Below are 27,913 nucleotides of genomic sequence, written 5' to 3'. Positions count from 1 at the left end.
GCAAAATTAGCAATTCAATGAAAAAGGCAAAAGACAATGGATGAGAAACATGAAGGAAAAGAGGTCGATTTTTTAAAAGTTACTGAAAAAAGTTTTCTCACAGAACTGGAAAGGAGTTTCCCTGATCAGCCTTGTCCACACCGCTGTGACCTCCAGTAGAAACTCAGTGTACACCATATTTGGCACTTATAAATGCTCCTGGTGGTACTTATCTCCAGTATATGCCTGGTATTATCTTAAAAGTCTCAATTAGTAAGTACCTTGAGGGCAGGAATGTTTGTAATCTTCACGTTCCTTCGGGCTCAGCATTGTGTCTTGCACTTCGGGTCTAGTAATACGGAATAACTTTAAAGCTGGTTGGAGGCATGAGGTACCCTGAGGACCAATCTTAAAATCAATTTGGAGTAAAGGGACAACAAAAAGGTGAATGGTTAGGTTGTAAAGCTTTCAAAACATGAATGTGGGTAGGAAAATTGAGCTGAAAAATGAAATTTCCGATCCCAGGTGATATAATTCCTTCCCCACTACTTATTCCTGGTCAAGGTTTCTTGGGTTTTCTTCTCTTCTTTTTTTTTTTTTCCTTCCAGCATCTTCCAGGTGCAGAACAAAAGGAAATGAATGATTTAGTTATTGCTCCAATGCTGAAAGTTTGAAAGGCAGTCACTGGAGCAGGTTCCACTGTCCATCCCAGTGTGGCTCAGGCCTTGGTGGCTGTGCAGAGAGCACCGTGGCTCCAGTGGCCCCAGTAGGGGCCAGTGCTGGACGCCTGGCTGCTAAGCAAGAGAGATGAAAGGCTTCTTCTAATATAATAACTGACGGCCTCTCAGTGCCGTTTGAACTGTTTACAGACTGAGTTAACGATTACAGGCAATGTGTGTCTTGGCTAGGTGCCCGAATTTGTTACCCACCCATCAGATATTATCAAAGAGCCCTTCCATGCCTGGTTGGAGTCCTTCCAAATCACCTCACAGAGATGCCGACACAAAAGCAGGAGTGTTCAGAATGTGCTCTCTCTCCTGAGGCCAGAGCAAGAAAGTTAAGAGTATCAGACATGAATTAGGTGCTGAGGGGGCTGAGTTTCCAGGAGTGCTCAGGACTGGGAAAGGGTCAAGGTCAGCTCTGGGGCCAGGAGAAACAGATTCTTTTCTAAGCAGTTTAGGAGGTGTACAGCTGACAGCTAGAGGATAATGGCGTAGGGAAACAAGGCCTTGAGATGAAGCAGAAATCTGCACTACTACACGATACAGAAGCCTCAAAGACAGAAGATCTGTAAGGCTGGATTTATTATTATGGGGTAGCACACAGCGGAGGGAGGACAGTGTATTGTTTTTTTCTGAGAGCAATGTACAACTTGAAAAAGAACATCACCTAGAGACTAAGATAAAATGAGAGACTTCAAAAATGATAGTAAATAAAGTTAGGGGGAGCTAAGGGTGACCCTCTTTATTAGGGTGACTCCCAAGAGACTGGCATCTGTTTGAACATTATCAAAATGTTTTTCACACAAGTACGTATGAGTTTCAATATGAGTATTAATCATGAAATACAGTGGGAAACCAGCTAGCTTATGATAGAGAAATAGACTTAACACCAATAATGCCAGAAAAGCTTTTTAGGGTCAGCATATATTAAAGAGCACTCAAACCAGGGAACATTGAGTCTAATTATTATTTAATTATATGTTAACTTATGGACTCCAAAGGAAGCGAGTAGAAGTTTTGACTACTTCTTTTCTTTTGTTATAAATAAATTTATTTATTTTTGGCTGTGTTGGGTCTTGGTTGCTGTGTGCGGGCTTTCTCTAGTTGTGGTGCATGGGCTTCTCATTGCGGTGGCTTCTCTTGTTGCGGAGCACAGGCTCTAGGCGCGTGGGCTTCAGTAGTTGTGGCACGTGGGCTCAGTAGTTGTGGCTCGCAGGCTCTAGAGCACAGGCCCAGTAGTTGTGGCGCACGGGCTTAGTTGCTCTGCGGCATGTGGGATCTTCCTGAACCAGGGCTCGAAACTGTGTCTCCTGTATTGGCAGGCAGATTCTTAACCACTGCTCCACCAGGGAAGCCCCTTGACTATTTCTTTTTTTTTTCTTTTTTTAATTTATTTATGGCTGTGTTGGGTCTTCGTTGCTGCGTGAGGGCTTTCTCTAGTTGCGGTGAGCAGGGGCTACTCTTCGTTTCTTATTGCGGTGGCTTCTCTTGTTGCGGAGCACAGGCTCTAGGCGCACGGGCTTCAGTAGTTGTGGCACGTGGGCTCAGTAGCTGTGGTTTGTGGGCTCTAGGGCACAGGCTCAGTAGTTGTGGCGCACGGGCTTAGTTGCTCTGCAGCATGTGGGATCTTCCCGGACCAGGGCCTGAACCCATGTCCCCTGCACTGGCAGGCGGATTCTTAACCACTGCGCCACCAGGGAAGTCCCTATTTCTTTATTAAGTACCTGTTGGCCTCTGAATACACTTGAAAGTAGAATAAATGGCAACTAAGACCTATAAGTCTAAAGCCAATATATGATAGTTGCCCATTCACCCCAAAACTATTATCATTACTACAACTCTCTCAAAGAGGAATACCTGTCTTCAAAATCTAAGGAGGGTTATATGGTTTTTTATTTCCATACATGGTCTGACACTGAGGGAACAGACATCATAAAACTTATCACAAAATGCTCTCACAAGAAAATTTGGGGACAGTGGATGCAATTCGTGCTCTTTTATCCATGTATAATATTATATACACATATATACATACACGTATATATATGAAATCATTATTACGTTGTGTTTCCTCGAATTCCTTTGCTGCTTCTGTTGGCTATGGCTGTTTTCTTCTCCTGTCCTAACTTGCTGGTAATGTTGCTATTATGGAGCAACGAGTGACCCACCCTGTGTAGTGGAGGACAGGTCTTCATGTTCAAAGACTACTCTTCAGACTACCTACCTTGAGGTGGAGATAAACTTGACATTACTATTTTGATTATAGTGTAGGTCAGGAAACTGACTGATTGGATTTTTGAGATTCATTGTAATGTTTTACATTTTCTACAAGACCACAACCCATGTGCATTTACTGGCACCATGCCTTGAATAGAAACACAGTTGGATATTGTTGGGTTGCTCCTACCTACTGGGGACACCCTTCTCTCCTAGGGAAAGATTAGAGTTCATTTTGACTTTTGAAATACAAATCGAAATCTTGGTCGCACTGAAATTGTAGAAAGAATATGAGTCAGTGGTAACCTTGAGAGGTAACACTACAAAAGTAAATCCTCTCAATTGATGGTGAATTTTATAAAGAAACTCCAGACAATCCCTTAGAATCTAGCCCCAAACACTTCTAGAAAAATAGCTTCAAGAGGAAAGAAAATATGTCTCTAGCCTCTCTGTATTGATGGTTATCAAAGACTTGACATCAGCTAGAATGAAGAAAAATAATGCATTGGATATTATACAAATGGAGAGAAATCATTTACAAAGTTATTAGAGAAACAGAAGAAATCAAGTGAGCAAGAACTTAGAGTTCTTTGGCAGTTTTGAAATATGCAGAACACGACAGTGCAACAATCCTTCTCACACAGCGTGGGTGAAAGTCTACCTAGAGTGTTTACTATCCCCTGCTTAGAGCCCTTGCTTTGTAAAGGAGATGAATACACAAGAAGTTCAAAGCAGCCAACAAAAGGAAAGAAGGACTTGAGGAGATGATTCACAGTGGAAGGGCAAGGGCCACCTAGATGAACACCTTAGAGGATAACAGCAGGAAGGCTATAGTGCAACAGTTACCTCTCCAGGAACTGGGCTGCTCCAGATGCACTGGCTCCATGGAACCCCAGAGCTGCATCTTTGAACTTTAGGACTCTTTGAGGAAATGGCCCCCTTTCATCTTCCCAATTCCTCTCGCCTTCAGGGTTTTGAAAATCTATGGAGGCTCAATAGTTCAGCTATTTTACAGATATTCCACCTTATCTAGAGAGCTGAAACTCTACCACAGGGTTCTCCAAAGTGGGGTATGGTGAGCTGAGCAGGCAAGTATATCAAGAGGGAAACAATGTTCCTTATCAGGTTTCCATATAGTGGTTTGTTTGGACAGACTGACAATATATGGAAAATAGATAAGAAACACTGATTTCCTTCTTCACGGAGAATACTACTACTACCTCTCTGCCTCAGTACCTAGTAAAACTAGCAAATATTAAACAGGAACTGAAATTCCTTTGGGGAAAAATATAAAGTAACGGCTCTGAGGGAACCAAAGAGTCTGTCATGGCATGACCTACCTATCCAAAGATTATGGAAAGGGTATTGTCAATGTGAGGCAATACGTGATGGTAAGTTCCCTAGCTTTAAACATACACATGACTCAATTATTTCAGAGGTCTGGATCCAGGGTAAGACGCATCCAAACCTACTATCATAGCAAGAGCTATGAAATTATTCCTTCTTTTGAGGGATAGTTTTTTACAGTGTACACTTGAACTCCTACAGATAGTCACAGTTCCCTGATAAGTACATCGACCATGGCAATGAAATCAGAAAGCTACAAAACACAAAAATCTGAGAAACATCCTTTTACAAGGAAGATCATGTAACTTAGTCTCTCACCATAAAGACCAAGTGTTAAACTCAAAAAAAAAAAAGGAAAAAAAAGATGAGTGGTTTTGCAGCTTGAGAAAGAAAAGAAATGTGGTTTCTCTAGCTAAAAGTTTTCTAGGTGATGCGGGAACTGCTGCTTAGAAACTACTTTCTAAACAAACTGCAAAAGGATGACTATAAACATTCCATCAACATATTACAATAAAATCCTCTAGGAAGCTGCCTTGCCATTAAGGATAGAGAAAACCGCAGATGCTGTGATTTCAGTTCTTCTCTTTCCTTTTCTGTATTTTGTAATTTTCTCTAAAAACTAAGCTTTCATTTGATAGGCAGGGAAAAAGGATCATTTTCTGATGGGAAGACACAGCTGTCAGCATGTAATCCGGCACGCAGTTGCCTGTTAATGCAGCCTGCAGAAAACAGATGAACAATGGCAGCAACACACCAACTTGTTCAACAAAATGATGGCTAGTTGATGGCATTCACTGAACACATACAGTGAACCTGGTGCAGTACATGACATAGAAGGGAACAGACCTGGTCATCAAAATCCCAACTGAATAAGACCAACGTAACATGGAGGACACAAAAGTGGTAACCTTTCATAGTGAGAAGAGGCATTTTACCTGACAGTGGGCACAGACTTTTTTGGTGGTCCCAAAATGAAAATGAGAGAAAGAAAACAGAAGGACCATCATGTAGGTTAAAATTCTTAAGGAGAGAGACAGCCAACACAACTGAGGTGAGATGAGTGAGCAGAACAGAAAAGAGAACTCAGCTCCAACATGCTAAATCTGAGACAAGTCTGAAACAGAAAGAGTTTGTGAAGAGATCACAAATAGTAATTTTTTTCTGCTAAGTGATATTAACTAAAATTATAAGTGAAAGAGGAAGCTCCAGGGAAGAGAATACAGAGGGGGGACTGTCCTAAAGTTATCCATTTTGCATGTGACCATCCTCTCAATAGGCAAAATTTCAAAGGCCAGATAATTAATTAATTTGGCTTAAGGGTCTCCAAAGGCAGCTGTTTTCAGAGATTGAGCCAAGGTTTGCTTAAAGGAAGTAGTTTCCCCTAAAGGACTGAAAATGAGTGTTTATGTGTATATCATACAAACATATACATTACCATAGTACTTTCAGGGTGGTTGCTTTTGCATAAAGCTAAACGTGATGTCAATGTCAAATAATTTTGTATTCGTGGTTAACATGATATATACCACCCTCATCTTCAATTTCTGTTGCGTTCCTTTGGTTCTGATGGAAAATTTCAATTTGTTTTCCTACTTTACATTTATTTGGTGACATCTAAGCTGAGAAATAAAAAAATCTGTGCGCCTAAGTAGAGATGCTGAAATTGGGGTAGGAACTGAAAAAAACAAATTCAGTTGAAAGACTAGAGGGGAAAAATACATGTGTGTATGAGCAAATGTGACTGTAGGTTAAGCATTTAAAATCTAAAACAAATAAACAATTCATTAACTAGAGTTATGAAGAATGTGCCCACTTTTTTTTTTTACAAAACAACACAGTAACCCCACAAACTCAAAAAAAAAAAAAAAAAAAAGCAGCAGCATTAAAAAAAAAAAAAAGAGTAATAATTCTACTCAATTCTCAAATAGAACTGCCAGTCAGAGGACAGGATATCCTGATTAGCACAAGTTCTTGAGTATAGAAGGCACAAAATAAAACTTTGTGATTTATTCAGACTTCCAAAGACCAGAAGGAAGTCCTTTTAAATTCAATCTGTACTATTGAAAACCTTTCTAAAATATATTGGTACTGGGAATTCTCTGGTGGTCCAGTGGTTAGGACTCAGTGCTTTCACAGCCAGGGCCCGGGTTCAATCCCTGGTTGGGGAACTAAGAACCTGCAGGCCAAGGTGCAAATAAGTAAAATGGATTGGTACACACTATCACTTAAATACATTATACTGAACATAATTTAGCCTTTATTTAGTATCTTTGGTATCTTGTAACACTACAAGGATATCATTATGGTCATTTTTAGCATGAAATAATTTACATTCTGACATACAAGAAGCTGGAACTTACCGTGTCCCTAGGAAGTACTTATATTATTTCCAGAAGTTCTTACAGTATTTGTTTTTTAGATCCTTTATATCTGCTTCATTCTTTCAATTTATCTCTAATTCATAAGCATAGTACAGAAAAAAATCCTAGTTAATTTGTTATTTATTCTATTTAATGAAAATTTTCCTTTAAAACTCTGGTTCCAAGGTAGGGAATAGAATTGGAAAAAAAAAATCAAATGATCAGATACTAAATTAAGTTTGCCACCAACATTGCCAAACTTGAACAACAGGTATCCAAAGATAGAAACCTTACTGCTCATTTTAAACACATTTTCAGGCATTCCACCCATAAAAAATGGAGGCTAGCAGTCATTCATTCTTAACACCATATTGCTTAGGATCTCAAGACTTTGTCCAACAGCCTCAATAAATGTATAAAGATATCAAGAGGTAAAGGTCAAAAAAGGAACTAAGAACATCAAACAAGACTGCTGGAAGTGACCCAAAACATCACATGCTGGGCTTTCCTTTTTAATGATAATGACAGTGATACTGAATGTTTATCCATGTCTTTATTTCAAAGCGCTTCAAATGCTTTGCAGACATCTCTCACTAATCTTTATTAGGCCTTGAGAAGAAAACAGTTTTCCCCAAGAAGTACCTTCAGAGAAGAAGGATGTTTCCCAAAACCAATAGAAGGGAAAACATTTGCCTCTCTCCATCTTCCCCCATACGCACTTGCCTCCTGACTCCCACTATGTCCCACTGTGATTGAAATGGATTATAATACCATGCAAGCGTTGAAAGGATAATAATGGTAATTGAGTTTGTTTCTAAAAGAGTTATAAGCTATGTGTGTTTAATCATAACAGGGAACAGGTAAGTAGAAAAGATGAGAAAATCCATAATTACCTTTATCCCACTATTTACCTTTTCGGCGGGGAGGATTCAAATTGGTAAAGTTACAGTATGGAATACAGATTTTCCACACAGCATAATATTAGTCCCTGAGACGACTCAATGATCTTTACCTGCAAATGATTCCCAGGCCACAAATATTTCATAGGTGCTATGACTGAAACTACTTATTCTCATTTTGATCTAATACTTCTCAGATGGGGAACTGGGAGTCTCGGGGACTTGTGGGATAATCTCCAAGCAGGCTACAGAACCTCATCTGCTGAGCTTCAAAGAACAACGTGTTGAGACCAGCACAATACAAGTATAATGAACTGGGTGCATTAGCTGCCTTGATAATCCCAAACTCCTTCCCTTCTAGCCCTTGGAAAATTGCTGCAAAGCTGGACAGCTGAAGCTTCAGCATTCTGAGCAATTGTTTCAGGGTAGCAGCCGTTAAAAAAAACACTCCAAAATTTCAAAAAATGAAAATGTAAAAGTGATGTGTAACATGGCTCTAGGATCCCTCTGACTCTGAAAAGTAGAAAGTAGCTGTTTTGCGTTGTGTTGGTGATTACTACCTCATTGACCATGGAAGGAAGGTAATGGCCTTACCAATGTGCAAAGGTCCAGGGAGGGCAAGTGATTCACCAGAGCACAAACAAGGCAGTTACAGAACTTAAGTTCCCACCCTAGAACCTCTACACTATTAGTCATTCTCTAAGTCACCAAGGCTACCTGTTATTACATTATGGTTAATTTAATCAGCTTTTTGGCCCACAAAATTTTTAATCTAAAGCTTTGTCTTCTTAGCTACATAAAAAAACAAATAGTTTTGCTTAGTCATTTTAGGATAATGCCAAATTGAATTCAAACAGGTTAACTGAGCCTAAATCAACAACCCTCAAACTTAATAATATTTCTTACAGCAATTAGGTGAATAAGAAAGAGCTTGGGACTTCCCTGGTGGTACAGTGGTTAAGAATCTGCCTGCCACTGGAGGGGACACGGGTTCGAGCCCTGGTCTGGGAAGATTCCACATGCCGCAGAGCAACTAAGCCCGTGTGTCACGGGCTTAAAGCCAGCGAGCCACAACTACTGAGCCCATGCGCCTAGAGCCCATGCTCCGCAACAAGAGAAGCCACCACAATGAGAAGTCGGCGCACTGAAACGGAGAGTAGCCCCCGCTCACTGCAACTAGAGAAAGCCCGTACGCAGCAACGAAGACCCAAAACAGCCATAAACAAACAAACAAACAAATAAATAAATAAAAAGGAAAGCGCTTAAGGGACTTCCCTGGTGGTCCAGTGGTTAAGACTTCGCCTTCCAATGCAGGGGTGCGGGTTTTATCCCTGGTCAGGGAGCTAAGATCCCACATGCCTCGTGTCCGAAAAACCAAAAGATAAAACAGAAGCAATACTGTAACAAATTCAATAAAGACTTTAAAAGTGGTCCACATCAAAAAAAAAAATCTTTTTTTAAAAAAAAAGAAAGAGCTCAAGTCTAATTACTATTAATAACAATACTACCTTACATTTGCAATTTTCAAAGACAGTTCTCATACATTACACTTCATTTCAGGTAGGCAGACTGTTTATTACTATTATCCCCATTTTACTTATGAGGACACAGACTCAAAGAGGTTAAGCAATTTTCCTTAAGGTCACAAAGCTAAGAAGGATCAGAGCTGAGACGGAAATACAGGACTACTGAGAGCTCTTTTCACTGCAGGATGCTGCCACTCATTTTACAATGCATTTTGTGCCTTATTATCATATCATCATATGTGGATACTGTACAGAGAGCACTATTTGGCGGGCATATTATCTTCAATTACCTGACTGGTGATAAAAATTATGAGCTTAGGCCAGAAGGCCTCCAGCTACATATAAAGTTAGAAGATAATGAAGTAACTCTACCTTAAGGGAACCCAAGAAACACTCTGATAATTCAAAAGGAGAAAAGTCCTCATCAAGGAAGTTAGACTGCTTCCACAACAGCTGCCTAATCAGAGAGCATTCAGCTGGCGGCCCATAGGGTAACTGACATTTCTGGGAAAAGGAAAAAGAAGGAGGAACAATGGTGGCTTCTCACTCCTGGAAACGCTGCCTGGTGTTCTGACTTCAGAGATATGTTCCTGATCTCCTTTAGGTAGATCATACTCTCCTTCATGCATACGAGGTGCATAACTGCACAGGACAATTTCCAAATAATAAAATACCAAATGATTCATCATCATTAACAGAGTCTCACAAAAATCTTGAAAACCAAGTGGACCAGAAAGTTTCATCTCCTCCATTTGATAAACAGTAAAATAATCATTGAATGCGATGCAAAAGACTACCTTTGAAGTCAATGGGAGGGTTTCCCTGGTGGCACAGTGGTTAAGAATCTGCCTGCCAATGCAGGGGACACGGGTTCGAGCCCTGGTCTGGGAAGATCTCACATGTCGCAGAGCAACTAAGCCCGTGTGCCACAGCTACTGAGCCTGTGCTCTAGGGCCCGCGAGCCACAACTACTGAGCCTGCATGCCACAACTACTGAAGCCCGTGCACCTAGAGCCCGCGCTCTGCAACGAGAAGCCACTGCAATGAGAAGTCCGTGCACCGCAACGAAGAGTAGGCCCCGCTCGCCGCAACTAGAGAAAGCCTGCGTGCAGCAACAAAGACCCAAGGCAGCCAAAAATAAATAAATAAATAAATTTATAAATTAAAAAAAAAAAAGTCAATGGCAGAACTAGTACTAGTACTGAACTAGTACTGAACTGGGACATCCAAGTCCCAATTTGGGTTGTATGCACCCACTGTTCGGGTGCCAACTACTATAGTTTCAGGGTAGAGGTTGGCAACAGGAGAAAATCAGATCTTCTGGCAGCACTTACAAGGCAGGTGCAGTCATAAAGAACTTGACTTTGGATTCCATTGTCTCTGCCAGGACAGGTGGTTTGGTAGAAGTATGGAATCCTGCCAGACAGGCTCCAATTCAAAATTCCCTTTAGAAAACAAAACAATAAAAATGGAAGCAAAACGCCAAATCCTGTTCCATACCCTGAAGATTGTTATTGCTTGAAAAACTAGGGCATTTTCTATAATAACGTTAATTTGGTTCAAGAATACACCAACTCAGGAGAAAGGAGATGACTAGAATGAAAGGTCAGTTTCAGGTTGTGCTCTTCCCTTATAGTCCAAGTCCCTATTTATTCCCGTATATAAGTTAAAGGGACATGCTTACATTTCAGTGAATTTTCTCCATATACTCTTAGTGTTCAAACAACCTGAAAATTACAATCTCATATTTGCATAGGAGTAGCACAGGCAAGTTAGTACTACTGAGTGGAATAAAAAACTTTGGCAAATCCTGCCTCCCCCACACAATCCTGCCTTACGTTCCTAGTACTATAAACAAGTGCACTTAAAGTTTTGTGAGCATCATCAGTTGATGAGTCCATCCAAGAGACTGTATTCGTCTAAAAAAAACTATAGCATGTTAGTTCAGAACACAGTAAAATATAAAGGATTGTTTCTGGTGGCAAGGACAGAGAACTGACATTTTTACCAGGTTTGTCTTCAGTACAAGCCTTTGTGATTGATGATGTAGGCTCCTAACCGCAAGGACACCACAAGAAGGCTACGAGGAAGAGTACTCAGAGAATCCTTGCGGGGGCACTATTGAAACTGTGAGCATTTTTGGTGTTCCTGGAATTGTACTTCCAACCACTACTTTGTGGTTGCTATGAAGGGATAGAAAGAGATTGGAAGTCTTCTAGAGCACACACTCTTTTCTGTTCATAACCACAGAGCCAAGATCAAAATAACAAGAATGTTCGTTGCCCAGGGCATAATTCTGCCTAAATCTGCCCTATCCATCACTTTATTTTTCCTAATTCTTGTTCTTGCTGCTGTTAATCTGCCCTAGGAAGGAAAGTTAGATAATGTATAAGTGGATTCCAGAAAAACTTGAAAAAATTCATAGATTCAGAGAAGGATATTTAAGAAGGAGCCATAATCTGAGAACAAGGCCCTATAAATGTCCCGAAGTGCAAGAACCAAAATATCAAGTGAATCATTGTTCTTACCCAGAAAATAATTTTTTAAAGTTACAGTCTTCATTCTCCCTAACTGATAAATTCTTCCTATTCGGGGCCCAGAGGTAAGACTATGAAGCTGGTACTTAACATGGTTGTGCCTTTTTACGCCTGACTCAACCAAACAGTTTAAATCCAGAAGTAAGTTCCTCCTTCATTTACCTGCCAAGACCTGAGTTCAGGCCCTCAGGGTGCTGAGGGTTTCCTTTGTGGGAGAAAATGACACCAACAGCACCTCGGAGACAGTAGGGAATGTAGGGAATGTGACTCTCAACATTGGTTATATATTATCAACTGCCCTGGGAGAAGCCCCAAATTCCCAAGAGTTGAAGTATTGAAGATTAAAAAAGAGGTTTTTTGTTTGTTTCAATAGATTTTGATGTGCCCTAATATCAGGTTTTAAAAGGGTAGGTGGAGTACGGGTACCTCTTCCCTTGGTAAGAACCTCAAGAACCAAATGTAACAGGAGTTAAGTCCAGATAGAGCTGCTCAACTCATTTGTATCTTACCGGGGTATATGCAACCAAGGAAAAATAGAGACTTAGTTATATTAGGCTCTCTCCCAGCTCTGAAATGAGTATATTCTTTGGGGGACTTGCTAATGTTGCAAGTTTGCATTCAAAATAAATTCTAGGCACTCACATAATCCCCCAGTCTCCTCCAAACTTTCTTTGATGTCCAACAACTAAGGACAAGGATCTTTGATTATAAAACAATTTCTTTGGTTGGAAGAAAATTCTTTGCAGGGCGTGAACAGCAGGAGAAAGAAAAGATTTTTCTGAAGTGCAAACTAGTTGGAAACCCCCTGGGGAAAGAATCTGATTCCCAGTCTTTGAGAGGAATGGGCCTGCCTGTACAAGCTGCCTCTGCTGCAGGCCTCTAAGAAGGCGCTTTTGTGTCTACTGTATGGCCCTCAGCAACAGCACGGCAGCCCTTCTCTTTTTTTTGCCAGCGGAAGTTTTCCAACTCTGGGGATACACAATGCAGAAAGTCACGGTTTAATAACAAGGCACAGTTACTAATCAGATGGCCCCGTTTCCACTCCTCCCAGATGCCTCCAGATGCTTACTTACTGAAGCTCCAACCCTCAACTCCACACATGAACACCTATCAGCTTTTCTGAAATCTTATGTCTAATGTAACTATTCAACTTATTTCTAATAATTCCACTTTACAAATGATTTTAGGATCAGATTCATCATCCTCCTTCTACGACTACAGCTCCAGGTTACCTCTGGCTTCTTCAAGCCTTTTCAAAGGTTCAGATTCACTTAGACGTAGGTTCGTGATTGAAGTCAGTGTGGTTTGGTCACTGGGACAGCCTTGATGAAGGATTTAGAATAAGGGTCCTCAATCCACTACACATATTTTGAAATATAAGACTCCAGAGAAAAAGTCCTTTTTGTGTGTGTTAACCGAATGTAAACATAGTATAGGACCGAAGGACTAGAAGTGCGACTGAGTCTGGTGCTTAGTTTTCCTACTAATTTGTTGTGTGACTTTAAGGAATTTGGTCAGATTTTTTGTACCACCTACCAAATCAATTTTATCTCAGGGAAAAGAAATAAATAAGCAAGTTACACGTCCCTTTTGTAAAATAAGACTATTTCTGAAATAAGTATAACCTCTAAATGTCTACAGCTGGAAAGGAACTTAAAGATCATTTACTTACCCCACCAACCCTACCCCAACAGATGAAAGGTTAAGTGACTTGCTTTTACCTTTTAAATGGTCATGAGGCACCTACGGACTTTTCATATATCCAAAGGGAGACAACTAAATTTCAAATAATGTCCAATGACAATAAAAATATATGACGTATACCATACAGTAACTTCACAGCAGGTAATAATCTAATGTTTTTGTCATAGCAGACAGGTATATTCTTCTTGAGTTGGTCTCTATAGCCCTCATATTATACATAACCAACCCAAGAGAATGGGAATAACAGATAATAATGACTAAAGTCAATAATGATAATAAAAATCTTGGTACTGAAATAAGTTTTTAAAATAGAGATGATATTCAAATACTTTTCACCTTCTACATAGTCCTAGTGTTTATTTCTTCCTTTATGCAGTTTACAAAGAATTAAAACGAGCCAGTTAGATTATCAATTAAAACAGAACTCCCAATGTGTTCAATTCTGTTTAAAGCTAAATTTTGTTTTAATTTTACTGCAACTTAACAGAAACTTCTCGTACATTTTAGAAAGTCAGTTTGCAATTTGAAAAGAAAGCCATGGTGTTTAGTTATTTGGACTTCTACAGAAAATGCTACTGATGAGTATTATACATACAGGAATATTTTTACAGGCAATATTATAACCTATACTTAACTGATAGAAGTGAAAATTAGAAGGTATGACTGTTTGGGGTGTAGTTGTCCTCTAGATTTAAGCTCCTTGAAGTTGCCTGGGTTAAAATTTTACGGTTTTTGTTTATTTTTTCTCCAGTCATAGGGGATCTTGAGACAGAATCACCACAGTCATTTGAATGACTCCTGAGAAAATGAAAATTGGCACGCTAACGCATTTGTGCGTGCACTTCTTGTTTGGCATTCATCGCATACTGATTTCCGCTGTCGAAGGTATAACTCCTCAGTTGGACTAGGCTGGGGTGCTGTTCTCTGTATTCCCACAGGACCTGCCACAGCGTCTGGTACACAGTAGGAGACCCACAGTATAAGACATGGGGAGACTCCAGTGCACCCCCAATCTCGGTAAGTTTCCTGGCCTAGACTTTGTAAAGAGCCTCTGTTGCTTTGAGGAGACAATCCAGGACAAAAGGCCACCTGGTGCAGTGAGTCTATGGCGTAAATTACTTTATGCATATGCACCATGTAAAGTAATGCTAAATTGCAGCAAGCTATTTTTTTGTTTGTTCCTTTGTTTTACACTATGCCTTCTAGTTGACTAGGGATCAAAGAGGAAAGAGACCCTACGGCACTCCAGATCTTCCTAATGGAATGTTCAGGGGGAAAATCTCTGCCAACATCTTCTTTTTAATCTTCCTGCAATGACCCAAAAAAGTTTAAAATAAATAAATAAGGTTTGCTAAAAACGCTGGCCAGTAAGATATGGTAGTAGATTGGCAGTTCTTTGACTGGCAAACCACTAATCTCTCTGGGTTTACTTCTTCATCTGTAAAATGAAATGATTGGATTAGGTGTTTTTCCTAGCTTGAAACTTGATGATTATATTTTACAAACGGAACAGCCTGTGCCTCTGCCCTCCCACCCAAAACTGTATTTTACCCCAGGTATGGAAAACTGAAGAGGACCTAATTCCAGTAAAAGGACAACAAAGTCCTTCACAAAATTAAAAAGAACTTGGCCACAAGATTCTTAAAGTCAGATAACCAATATGATTCTAAGTAGAAGATATAAAAGTGAAAGAACATGAAACTTGAACCATGTAAAAGATTTCTTTTTAAGAGTGGATAATTCATAAGACTGTAGAAAATAGTTTAGGTGATAAAAGAATGGAAATCTGTAATCATTTTTTAGGAAATAGCAAGATCAGTAGGCATAAAACATAAGGCCTTCAGTCTCATCCAAATTATTCTACAGAAATAACAATAGCAACAGTGTTTCTCAATGATCATAAATTTATATACGCACAATAGTACCCTTTTGATATAACAGCATGCACAGAATTGATAGGTACATGATAACTGAATATGCTACTTAAAATTACAGTAGTATATGGTTGATTTCCATCATAACAGAAGTACTCTAAATTTTTTAAAAACGAACAGGGGTCTTGAAGATAGATAGGCTGCCATCTTGAACAAGGACCACTGCTTTAGATTTAGGGATCAGAGTATCTAAATAATCTAATTATTATCCAGGAAAAACGTGACACATTGTGTTTACAGTTTTAAAAACCCTAATTTAAATCACTTTGATTATTTTGGTGTTTTTGAATATGCAATTTAAACACAGACTCTAATATATTAAAAAGTATCAAACAAAACAAAATGAACTGTAATGTTTAAAACCCAGATAAAAATAAGAGTATGTAAAGTAGCTTATCTGTTATTTAAAAACAAACAAGCAAGAAACAATAAACTTTTTAAAAGAGATTCAAAGTTTTCCATTATAGCAAATAGAAATTGAAGGGCCCAAGGATTCCTACACCTTAGGAAAAGCAATGGAGTCTAAAGGACAGAAGAGAAACTGATGGTAAGTAACCAAAGTTAGCTCATTTTACAGCCTCTGTTCTCTGACTTCAGTAACCAAATAAACACATAAAGCCACAATTGTTCTACTTATGTCAAAACAAATTAGGAAAATATCTTTTATTCTTGTGGGCCTTTCAGTGAAACCACCATGATGAAGGGCTGTAAGCATTTCTTGAGTTGATGCAGTTTCACCTGATATTTGGAGAGCACAATCCCTTTACTACACTATATTTGAGCAGATCTTTGTCAGATACCAATTTTTATATCTAAGGTCATCTTAGGTCAGGCTAACCTTCTTATAATTGCACTGTAATACTGTTGTCTGTTTGACTTCTAGTAATGTACACAAATACTTTTTAAATTAAGTAAACTGAGGGTAAATTAGTTTTGAGAATTTGGTTTCATTTCTTGAAATAATTGGGATTATTCTAGGATAACAGCTCTTAATCTGGAGTCCTTAGATTACTACATGTGTCTCAGAGATTCTCTCAACTCACTGAGATTTTATGCAAAACTGTACGTTAAGTACATATGGTCAATAACGTTCAGCACATTCTCAAAGGGGCCAGTGACCCCCACTCCCACCCCACCAAATAGTTAAGGGGAAAAAAGAATGGAAAAAAAAAGATTGAAAACCACTGTGTTAGGGTATCTCAAAATTAGAATTGGGAATCACAGGCCTAAGGACTAAGAAGGTGAGGTCCTTTGGATACATGCTAATATCTTATAATCACAGATTTTAAATCAGTACTCCAATCCATTTTTCTTGGAAAATCAGAATTTTCTTTGTTTTGTTTTTTAACATCTTTATTGGAGTATAATTGCTTTACAATGGTGTGTTAGTTTCTGCTGTATAACAAAGTGAATCAGCATATATCCCCATATCTCCCTCTTGTGTCTCCCTCGCACCCTCCCTATCCCACCCCTCTAGGTGGTCACAAAGCACCAAGCTGATGTCCCTGTGCTATGCGGCTGCTTCCCACTAGCTATCTGTTTTACATTTGGTAGTGTATATATGTCAGTGCCACTCTCTCACTTCATCCCAGCTTACCCTTCCCCATCCCTGTGTCCTCAAGTCCATTCTCTATGTCTATGTCTTTAGAATTTTCTAAAAAGTAGGGGTTGGGCTAGTTATTAAACTAAATAAGTGCTGGGTAAAGGAGCTCCTCAAACATACTGATTATAGCCATATTTATAATTTGAAAATGACAATCAAGGAGACACTATGCTGTCAGTAAGTCAGAGAAATAAAGGAATACAGCATGCTCTATCAAACCCAAAGCACTCAAAATAATTGACTTCACAATATACTTTAAAAAATGTGATGAGATATAAATAAATCTGCTTCATCCTAGAGTTATGTCCAACCTATCACAGCCACTCAGCACCACCATAATGTTCCTTATATTCATTCTATAAATATTTACTGAGTACCTACTGTGTCAAAGGCACTATCTAAGTAATACTAAAGCCCTAGTCCCAAAAAGCTCTGAACTAAAGAGACAAAATCCCTGCTTTCACAGAGCTCATAGTCTACTGAGGCGAGGCAGACAACTATAAAAGTATGTCACATGGCAGTAAGTTTATAAAGAAAAATAAAGCAGGGAAGGAGAATATGAGCCCTAGGGGGAATAGGAAGAGTCCTTCGGAATTGGATGGTCTAGGAAGGCCTCACTGAGAAGGTATATCTGACACGGGGTTGACATTTGAGACTGAGAGAAGAAAATACCCAGGTTGTAAGTGGGACTAGTAAGTGGAAAGGCCCTGAGGTGGCAACAGTCTTGGTTTAACTGAAGGACAACAAGGAGGTCAGGGTGACTGGAGTAGAGTGAGCGGGGAGGAGGTAAAAGGTGCAGGTGCCAGGCCAGATCCTGAAGGGCCTTATCGGTCACTGTAAAGACTCTGCTTGCTCTCTAACAATTCTCAAAAGAACAATTAATGCAGGTCAGAGAGTTAGCTCAGAGGGCTTTTTGAGACATAAAGCTGGCCAACTGCTTCACCAATAGCTTTTAAACTGAACTGTCAAACTGAGCAACATCGGTCCAAATAGAGGATATCTCAGCCATGGACAATATTTTAGCTTTTGAGGATTTCCCTGAGAAACCCACATCCTTGGATAACTGAAAAAGTGGATTACTAGTCTATCTCCTGCAAAGCACACTGGGTCCATCTCTATGCAACTTTCTTCTAAGATAATTAACTTGCTTTCTCTCTCCCATTAAGTTTCTTTTTCTATAAAATGGAGTAAGTATCACCTGTATTTGGTTTGCAAGTATTTGTGGATCATTTCAAGCTTCTTGGAAGAAAATTGCTACATAAATTCGATGGAACATCATCAGCACACACTTCTCTGACAATACCCTGCTACCAATTCTGGTTCCTGACAGAACATTTATAATCGTACATTGCTCATTTATAACCTCTTTTTTCCTCTACTGTACTTAGTAATTTGAAGGGAGTAAAAGGAGGGAAAAAAAGCACACGAAAGTTCCAATAAACACTTTCCAGTGAATGAAATGTAAAGTTTTTTTTTTTTTTTTTTTTTTTTTGGTACGCGAGCCTCTCACTGCTGTGGCCTCTCCTGCTGTGGAGCACAGGCTCCGGACGTGCAGGCTCAGTGGCCATGGCTCACGGACCCAGCCGCTCCGCGGCACGTGGGATCTTCCCGGACCGGGGCACGAACCCGCGTCCCCTGCATTGGCAGGCGGACTCTCAACCACTGCGCCACCAGGGAAGCCCTAAAGCTTTTTTATTAAAAACAAAAACAAAACCTTGAGCCCCAGGGATATCTTTAAAACTGTATAAAAAGCTAACTATGGCTAATTTGTAGATAAAGAAAATTACAACACACACAGAGTTTACCACAAAAACCAAGGAAATGCATACCCCTAGAATCCGCTCAAAGGACACTAAATAGCCTGATAGGGGCAGTAACCAAGGGCACAGCTCATTCATTACCTCCGATTAACCACAGAGATTAATGAATTTGAACTTACAACAATTTTGCTGGATTTCCACATGAAGTACGGAACTATTATATATACAAATTTGTCTGATAGGTACTTTTATATAAATGAGATATCTCCTTAACTTGAAAAGTTATCATTAAAAATATTCTGCAGCTTCCTTCTCTCTTCTGGGTGCCATGCTTCTAACAACAAAGCCATATCAAGAAGGCTCTGAGCTGGGATCATAGAAGGCAAGCACCTAAGATTGCTTGTGTGCACAGAGGATTTACATCTGACGGTGTACTTCTGACTACATTCCAAAGTCAATTATAAATTAACTGAATTTTCTGCACCGCCATTAACATAAATAACCAAGAGTTGACTGTACCTTGAATATTTATACTTCTTTTAAAGGCTGGCCTCAAAGCAAAATCACAAAATCTTTGAAATCTCTGCTTCCAAGGAATTCTAACAGTTAGATGCACACTATGACAGTTAGATGCATACTATTTCAAAGTTTATTATTTCAGGTTCCCATGTAAGATAACTTACCACAGACTGTTATAAAATGAAAAGAAAGGTAATGAAAGTTGTTCCACTCAAACGGAAATACTAAGTAAATAAACATTCTGATTTGTAAATATCTTTGTAAATGTGTAAATGAAACACAAATGAGAGAAATAGAAGAAATACAGAGATTATTAGAAGTTAGCAGGATATTATATAGTTTGGATCAATTGCAGAGAATAGTAGTCATCAGTTTCATTCCTTTCTATTCTGGAAATAAATTCATCATTTAGACAAAGCCTACACTGGTATTTTGTTCATCTTTGGCATTTGTAGATGTACAGAATTTTATTTTTTTTAAAGTCTCTATTGAATTTATTACAATATTCCTTCTGTTTTATGTTTTGGTTTTTTTCGCCGTGAGGCATGTGGGATCTTAGCTCCCCGACCAGGGATCAAACCCACACCAACTGCATTGGAAGGTGAAGTCTTAACCACTGGACCACCAGGGAAGTCCCTGTACAGAATTTTAGAGTTAGAAAAGCATGAGCTCTGGGGTTCAAGTTCCAGCTATGCCCCCTACTATTAGATCTTAGCAGATAGCTTTGAGCCTCACTTTGAGCCTCAGTTTCTTTACCTATAATATGTAAAAATAAAAGTACTGTACTTCTACTGTATGATATCACTTGTATGTGGAATCTAAAAAATACAACCAACTAGTGAATATAACAACAAAAAAAGAAGCAGACTCACAGATATAGAGAACAAACTAGTGGCTACCAGTGGGGAGAGGGAAGGGGGGAGGGGCAGACTAGGGGTAGGGGATTAAGAGGTACAAACTGCTATGTATTACAAAATAAGCTACAAGGATATATTGTACAACACAGGGAATATAGCCAATATTTTATAATAACTATAAATGGAGTATAACCTTCAAAAATTGTGAATCACTATATTGTATACCTGTAACTTATATAATACTGTACATTAACTATACTTCAATTAAAAAACATCTGCCCTAATCTCAAAAAAAAAAAAAAGTACTGTATTTCTCTCATGAAGGTATTACAAGGATTCAATGAGTTAACACATGTGAAGTGCACAGCACAAGTTCAGTTCTACAGATGGGAAATCTAAAGCCTAGAAAGGTAAAAAACTATTTTGTCCCAAATCACCCAACTACTTAGTGGCAGAGTCAAAGCTAAAAGTCAAGTCCCTTTAGTCACAGTTTAGGCACTTTGTCAACTACAGTTTGCTATAAAGCATTGTCTCTCTGGCTTTGGCTAACACTTTACTTACAAAGTTTTCTCTTCCTCCCCAAATAATTCACTTCAGGCCCTGACTACAAATAAAGTGAAAATGGAAAGATGGGATAACTATGTGTTGACTAATAGGTAAAATGAAGGGGCAAGCAGAGACATTGTGCAAGGGGGAATTTGTCCAGGAGGTGTTCACTGCTACTGGCCAAATGCTGCACTACCACAGCTCCCATTGTAGGTCTGAAGCCTCAGGGCAGCACATTCTAATCTTGATCATAACTTTAACCTGGAGTCTAAGAAAATCCAGGACAACCAGCTGAGCAGGAAGAGTGTGATAGTTAAAGAATCGGTGACCTCTCCTGCGCTACACAAAGATCCTCTTGCTCTTTTGCTTTGAGAAGAAGGAAGATTAATTTGAGTTGTCCCTCTAAGTAACATTTATTAATAAAGAACAAGAATTGAGAAAGAAAATAGGACTGTAATCATTTTTACAGTGGTAAAATGGTAGCAACATTATCACTTAGAAATAATATAAACAAATGTTGATAAGAGGTAAACAAACCAGAAAACTGGACAATGAGACAATGCATAAGCTCCAGCTCATTTTCCTTCTACAATGGTATAAACCAGGAGAAGAAGAATTAGTCAAATGAACAGTCAAAATAGTAAGAATAATAGTAAAATCACTATCATTTAGTCCTCTTTATCAGTCACTGCCAAGTAATGAGGAGATCCTTGAAAGTTTCCTCGACATGGATTTTTTTGTGTGTGTCTCCCACATTCTCTCTTTTTTTTTCTTATTGAGATATAATTGACATATAACACTGTATTAGTTTTAGATGTATAACATGATTTGATATATATATATACTATATATATATAGTGAAATGATCACCACAATAAGCTTAGTTAACATCCATCATTACTCATAATTACAAAAAAAATTTTTTTGGACATGGATTTTTGAGGGCTAGTTAGGGAAATACTGAGGCAGAATAGTGGTGGAAGGTTATCCTAAATATAAAATTTCAATGGGCAACAAAGATTTAAAAAGTAGAAAGAAATCAGAGGAGAGGGAGAGACAGGATTTTGGCAAATGTAGGGGAAACCTAAGAAGTAGACACTTTAAAGACAATGACAAAGGCGCACAGGGATTTGAAATGATATAGTCGTGCAAAGAAGCAGCTCTTGGGCAAAACAGAAAGGAAAGCAATATAATTTGGTCAGGGCTAAGATGCGGAGTTTTGAAATGGAAAAGAGAAGACTTGAGAAATGAAAGGAATACAGCCAAGGCAACATTTCCTCTTCTATTTTGACTTTCTCCTAGTACTTTAAAGAGAATATTATAATTTAAGACTCTGAACATATCTTGTACAATGGATATAACTGTTGGTAAAGAGAAACCTAAGTACAAAGAGTGAGGAATAAGAATCAGGACAAAAATTCACCAAGGCCTGGCCTTGTACATACAGCCATCAGATGAAGCTGAGACAAGCAAAATTATTTTAGAGACAGTTCTACGGCCTATTTTATTATTAAGCAAATTGGGGGCACATTGTCATGGGATGTTTCTCTTTGTCTAAGGAAAATTAAAATTGTAATACAAATGAAAGTCCAGTTAATTTGGTCCTTATGAAAAAGTACATACCCTGAAATAGTTGAGCAAAATGTAAAGAAATGTCAGATTTTCTGAAACTCTCTGGAAATTCCAGAAACCACAACAAGGTCATTATGATTTTTGTAAATCACTGTTCTCATAACTTTACATCTCCCAATGCATAGCATGCCCAATTTTACAAAGACCTGACTGCATCTTTGAAGATAATCAAACTTAACAGGCAACTAGAATGATTCATAGGTAGAAGGATACACAGAATTATCCCAAATTCTGCAAAGCCAACAGAGAAGATTGCCTTTAGATCTGTGACACCAGGGAACAGATATCCATCAAGAAAGCTAAAGTGCAGCAAAGCACAGCTCTAGGACATTTAAACAGAACTTCAGTTGAGTGGAAGGCTTGGTTAACCACAGTTGAGTAAACCTGTGTTGCAGTGTAATCTGATAAGGAACAAACAGCATGGATTCTGCAAGTGTAAACCATGTGTCCCTAACGTGCTAGACTTCTTTGAAAGAGTTAATCAAATAGTGGATAAAAATGAACTGAGGCATATCATCCAAAAGTTTCTTTTTTTTAATAGTCTCTCATAAGAGGTTATTAAGAAAATTTAGTAATTACTGTAGATTAAAAACTGATTAATAGAAAATAAACCAGGACCAATACTGAAAGTCTCCAGAGACTAATACTAGGCTAGTGTACAAATTTATTAATGACCTAGAAGAAGCTTGTATGGAGAGAAAAGGTGAAGACAGACTGAAAATTGCCAATGATGCAAGCTATCTATTGGAAAGCCCGGAAGGGCCTTGCTAAATAATAGATACAATGAAATTCTCTCTTCACAAAGTAAAGAATCAGTACTTAAAGTACACTGATAGATTCAAAGTTAATAGGTTAAAAAAAAAAAAAAAAGGATTAAGCAACACTTACCAGAGTGAGAAAAAGGGCAAAATAAGAGAAGATAGGATACAGACTGACAAGGTAATAAATGGCAGAGAATGCCAGCTAGTATCTCTCATATACCTTTTCCTTTATGAATACACAGAAACTTTATGTGGAGCTTTATGATAATAGAAGGCAAAACATTCAAAATAAAAGACACTATTTTAAGCAGCATATAATTAACCCATTGAATATGCTGCCACAGGACATTAATAAGACACAAAACTTAGCATGGTTCCCAAAGACCTCAGAGCCTCCAGAATATGGTTCTATAGTAAAATTACTTAGGGCAAAAAATTACAATGGAGCACATACCTCATGCCTCAAGGTATTAACTAGGCAAGGTCAGGATGGAAGTTTCCTTTCCAACTGTTGTATTCAAAATGATTTATGGTTTCAACTTTTAAATATTCCTAATTCTATCCTAAAGTTCAAATTAAGTGAATAGACTCTTATCCAAAAATTCTTACACTCTTTTTTCCAGATATATTCTTTTTGCCTGTTTATTTTTCTAAATAGCACAGCCTTCCTTTTCACCCAATTCTTCTTCCACCTCACTTATCCCAGCTTCAAAATATTGCCTAAGAAGTGATCATGAAGAGCCAATAAGTCATATATGTAAAAATCCGTGTTTGGCAAAGAGAGTTCTATAATTTGTTAAATTTTCTCACCTTTTTCCTCTCAGTGGACAAAAATTTAAATTCATACAATATTTTGGTTCTGTTCATGTTACAAAATAAAAATCTGAGCTTAGATGCTGAGATGAATGATATTTAACATTTTTCACCTGTGACTAAAAGCTACAGTAAGAAATGTCCTTTTATAAAATGAATTTTAATCAATAAGCAACATAATTTTATAGAGTAAGACACTAGAATGCCACATGAAAAAGGTAGGGCCCTCAAGGCTCTATCTTCGCCATGGGGAATGAGCAATTCATCCATGAAATGCTGTGGCTTCAGTCAGTTCATACACTAAGCACATAAAGAGTAGGCTATGAATGAGTTATAGGCAAAATCCACAACCTGAAAGCCTAAGAGACTGTGTCTGAAAAACTTTGTGGGTCGATAAAAAACAAGTTAAATTACAAATTTTTGGAAGTAATAAAATTATGTGTAGACAAGGCCAAAGTGATCAGGAGGCAAGTTTATACCTTGTGTCCATTTTGTAATCCAGTCCTCTCCATTTTGGGCTTAGCAATAGGGTGCCACACGTGGTATAAGGCCAGCCGTAGCATTCAAGCTTGACTGAATTTTAAAAGTGACACGCTGATCAAATCTGCTCCAAGGACATTCTAGAATTTCAGGGTGCTACTGACCATTAAAATCAACCTCCTCGGAGCTCACTTCAAATCGAAACATGATGCAAAGTACAATCCTCAGGTTCATTAAATACAAGCCCATATATTTCATCTATAAAAAAATAGTGTCCAAAATATATCACTTGCAAAGAAAGGACTTATTATGTAATGCAGTGTAGTACGAGAGTTAAAAATAAGCAGATGATCTTATAAAATACAGGATTTATACGTTTCTTCTCGAGTATGAAATAAGAATTCGCTTTAGAAGGCCAGTAAGGTAATATACTTAACAAGATGAAACACAGGAAGCTAAGCAGCAGAGCCCTTGTATGGAATTTGGTTCGGCAGACAAAAGAAGAAAGGCATATTTCAAACAGATGGAAAGTGAAAAAAAATAAAGTCATCCTTACCTGCATTAATTTTCCTTCTGCTGGAGTTATTTCAGCAACACCAGCAAACACACCTTCCAAAGTGAGATTCAGTTTTTCTGTGGGGTCCATTTTCAAGGGGATCACTCTGATAATAGCTTTCTGCTCAGCTGATCTTTCAGACTCCACTGCTGCTGCCAGTACCAGTCCTGTGCGTCCAAAGCCTGCCTGCAGGGTAGCCATCAGCAGCCAGGGCCAGAGGGCAGCCAGCTGTAGCTGGTGGCCACCACTCATGCTACCAGCTGCAGCAATGCACTTCGGCCATACATACTGCTTCCACTAGCTAATACCAAACACAGGTTCCTAGATCCAGACAAACGGAGGAAAAGAAACTTATGCTTCAGCTTCAGAAAGCCGAGTCGTAGTTCTGGTCCTTCCTTTCTCTAAAGTATATTCCCAAGAACAGGTGGTATTCCTGATCTGGCAGGGAAGAAGGTATTTTCAGCCTACTTCTGCTTCAGGTATGTCATTTTCTCCCATCTTCACTATGATTAGTAAAGATATCGCCGCTTCTCTTTGGAATTTTCAATTTTGCTTGAGGTTGAATGTCACATCCTGAATTTTAATTATGTCAGATCACTTGGTGCTGGTCTTCCATATGCATCAAGTTCTCGAGCCACTAAACCCAATGTTAATGAACAAAACAAGGCAAAGTAAATGACTAAGGCCATGCATCAAAGGTGAGAGTGAAAAACTCCAGCTCAGAGAATGAAGAGATGGTCCTTTAAAGCCACAAAATTTGTCAACGGTAAAAGACTAAAGATCACAGGAGAATTTTTTCTTAAAAAATGGGGAAGGAGAGGAAACACTATTTCAGGCCACACCTTGAGAGATGTCCAAAGATGCTACAACATGTATTCATAAAAGTTTCAACATTAAACTGTATTTCATTGTAGCCAAAGTTCCAGGCCCATTGAACTTACAACACTTTTCATGAACTTAAATATACTATGATTTTTAGATTTTCTACCTAGATTTGCCTGTAAACTAGGTGCTAATTTATATGTCTTCACATAGTCACAGGATAAACCTGAGCATCACAAGCTTTTCCAACTTTCACAATTAGAAGAATATTTGAAAAGGTTGGCTTTCCAACTATTCTTCCCAGTTGACATTCATATTTCTATCTTTATTTTCCCTTCTCTCTTAGGGATTCCAGCTTTTATGCTCCTGCTTGAGAATGCCAAGCACTTTGATTTCCCATGAGATGCTTTTGGAAACTACTTTATTATCCAGATCTTATAATCTGTAATTTTCTAGGTTCATAAGTAAAACAAAGGACTATTCCTAACACGTTTTCAAATTCCTTGAGGGGGTGGGGAATAAAAGGGGGAGTAAGGAGGTGATTAGTCTACAGCCTCTAAGTAGAAAACCCTGAAAAAGTAAAAATAAACCTGAGTAGAGTAGATCTGTGCTATTTCTAGGCACACTTGAGAATTTGGGTCTTTGTACAAACAACGTCTTATTCTAAGATTTCAAAATGTGCACCCTTAAGTAAATACAAATGCACTTCAACCACAAAGCCCACTGTGTTCAGAGGTCAAGTTAAAAAATCTTATTAAGTCTTCAGAATAAATGCTGAAAAGCCAAGCAATGGAACATGAACCTGTGATATAGATTCTTTTCTTTTGCTGAGGCAGAGGGAGAAAAAAAAAAGAATTTCGAAAGAAATCTGCAAACCTGTTGTGCTGTCAGGCCCACTGGAATCCACGGGGGTGAAACAAATTCAATTATGCTTTTAAAGATCCTGCTCAAAAAAAAGGTTTCAACTGCTTAACCAAGTACAGCTCATTCTTCCACCTTCTTACTCTGCAACCAAACCAAGTGCCCCACACTGCAGCTAGGTGCCGAGAAATTCCGCAGCCCGAAAAAATAATCCGTGCAGGTCAAAGGCAGAAACTTACTCCAAGGTTAGAGCTACTGTCCCCAAGAACTCTAAAAACACTTCTAGAGGATCCAAAACCATTTCTGAAATCTCCTTTCTAACAAAAGTCCTTTTTCTCCCCGAACAGCATATAAAAATGATCAAATCTTGAAAGAGAAAAGAAGCAAAGTAGCAAATACATCAGCAACAATTCACTACCAGGAACATAGAAAATCCCAGAGGGCAATGTCTCTGCATCATGGATAGACTTGGAAAGTTCGGAAGGATTCGAGTGCTTCCCTTCCAGAAAGACAATTCTGGATCAGCTCCCTAGAGGAGGAAGCCTGTGGTTTGTAACTGGTGTTCTAGCTCTGGCTCCCTCCCCTGGGACTGCAATCACGCTCTCTACCTGCTGACACAAAGTGAGGGTGGAGCAGCTAGAGGCAACCACCCCCATCCCGCCCCTCCTCCTCCTGGCTGGCTGGGGCCTGGTGCGCGCACACTTCACCAGACACGTTCCGGTGCTGAGAAGAGAGCCTCTCTCGGCTCCTCGACTCCCTCTATTGAGCCACAGCCAAACTGCATCCAATTCAATCTTCAATACCTTTCTCTGGGTAAGCAAGCTACCACATGTAAATCAGGGCCACACAAACAGACATGTAAGCAGCTTCTGCCCCCAAGAGACATAGATGGTGGTATAGGAAATAAAGACCAAAAAAAAAAAAGGAAACCCAGAAGATAAAATAATGGACACAAGGTTTTGCAAATATAAATTCAAAGGCACTTCTGCTCTTTCCAGGTTTTAGTGTCTGTAAATGCCACAAAGCCAGAATAAAGTGATCCTGTGCTATAGTTCTTACTGATTTATTGCTGTCTTAAGTCTGCTACCCTGGCAAGAACTCTGTCCATTTTATGCATAGTTTTTCTTCAGCCCTTACAAATTTAAATTCAGTAGCTCTTTTCTAAACTGTGCCTGTACCAAGCTTTTAGATTAGGTGATGTCAGAGGTCTGGAATCTGTTATTTTCTTCTCACATCCCTGGGAGGTGAAATAATACTATGGATCAGACCTGGGCCTTCAATGTGAGACTGCAAGTAAGTCTATATCATAAATACAAACAAAGTGGTAAAATATATATGCTTAATCAGAATGTAGGCAAAAAGAAAACTAATTTTTGGTTAATTACCACACTCATGAACAATAACCCTTCTAGTAGCCCTGTCTTTAGAAATAATGCAGAAGTTTCTAATATATGTTTCTAAAATTTGAATTTTCATGT

At 38.8% G+C, this 27,913-nt stretch overlaps 1 protein-coding gene across 1 annotated transcript in view; it reads right to left on the bottom strand.

The window, feature by feature from the left end:
- Positions 1-25,004, bottom strand: part of RNF43 (ring finger protein 43) — a gene marked incomplete at its 5' end in the record, with an annotated part of 60,096 nt that extends 35,092 nt beyond the window's left edge. Inside the window, one exon of the mRNA XM_082679144.1 lies at positions 24,753-25,004. Coding sequence (XP_082535270.1) covers positions 24,753-25,004 — 252 coding nt within the window. The remainder of the gene's footprint in view (positions 1-24,752) is intronic.
- Positions 25,005-27,913: the final 2,909 nt, after the last annotated feature.

Source organism: Grampus griseus (genome assembly GCF_964374135.1).
Source record: "Grampus griseus genome assembly, chromosome: 20".
Taxonomy (NCBI): domain Eukaryota; kingdom Metazoa; phylum Chordata; class Mammalia; order Artiodactyla; family Delphinidae; genus Grampus; species Grampus griseus.
The sequence above is the reverse complement of the archived record's forward strand: the minus strand, read 5'-3'. Positions and strand labels throughout refer to the sequence as shown.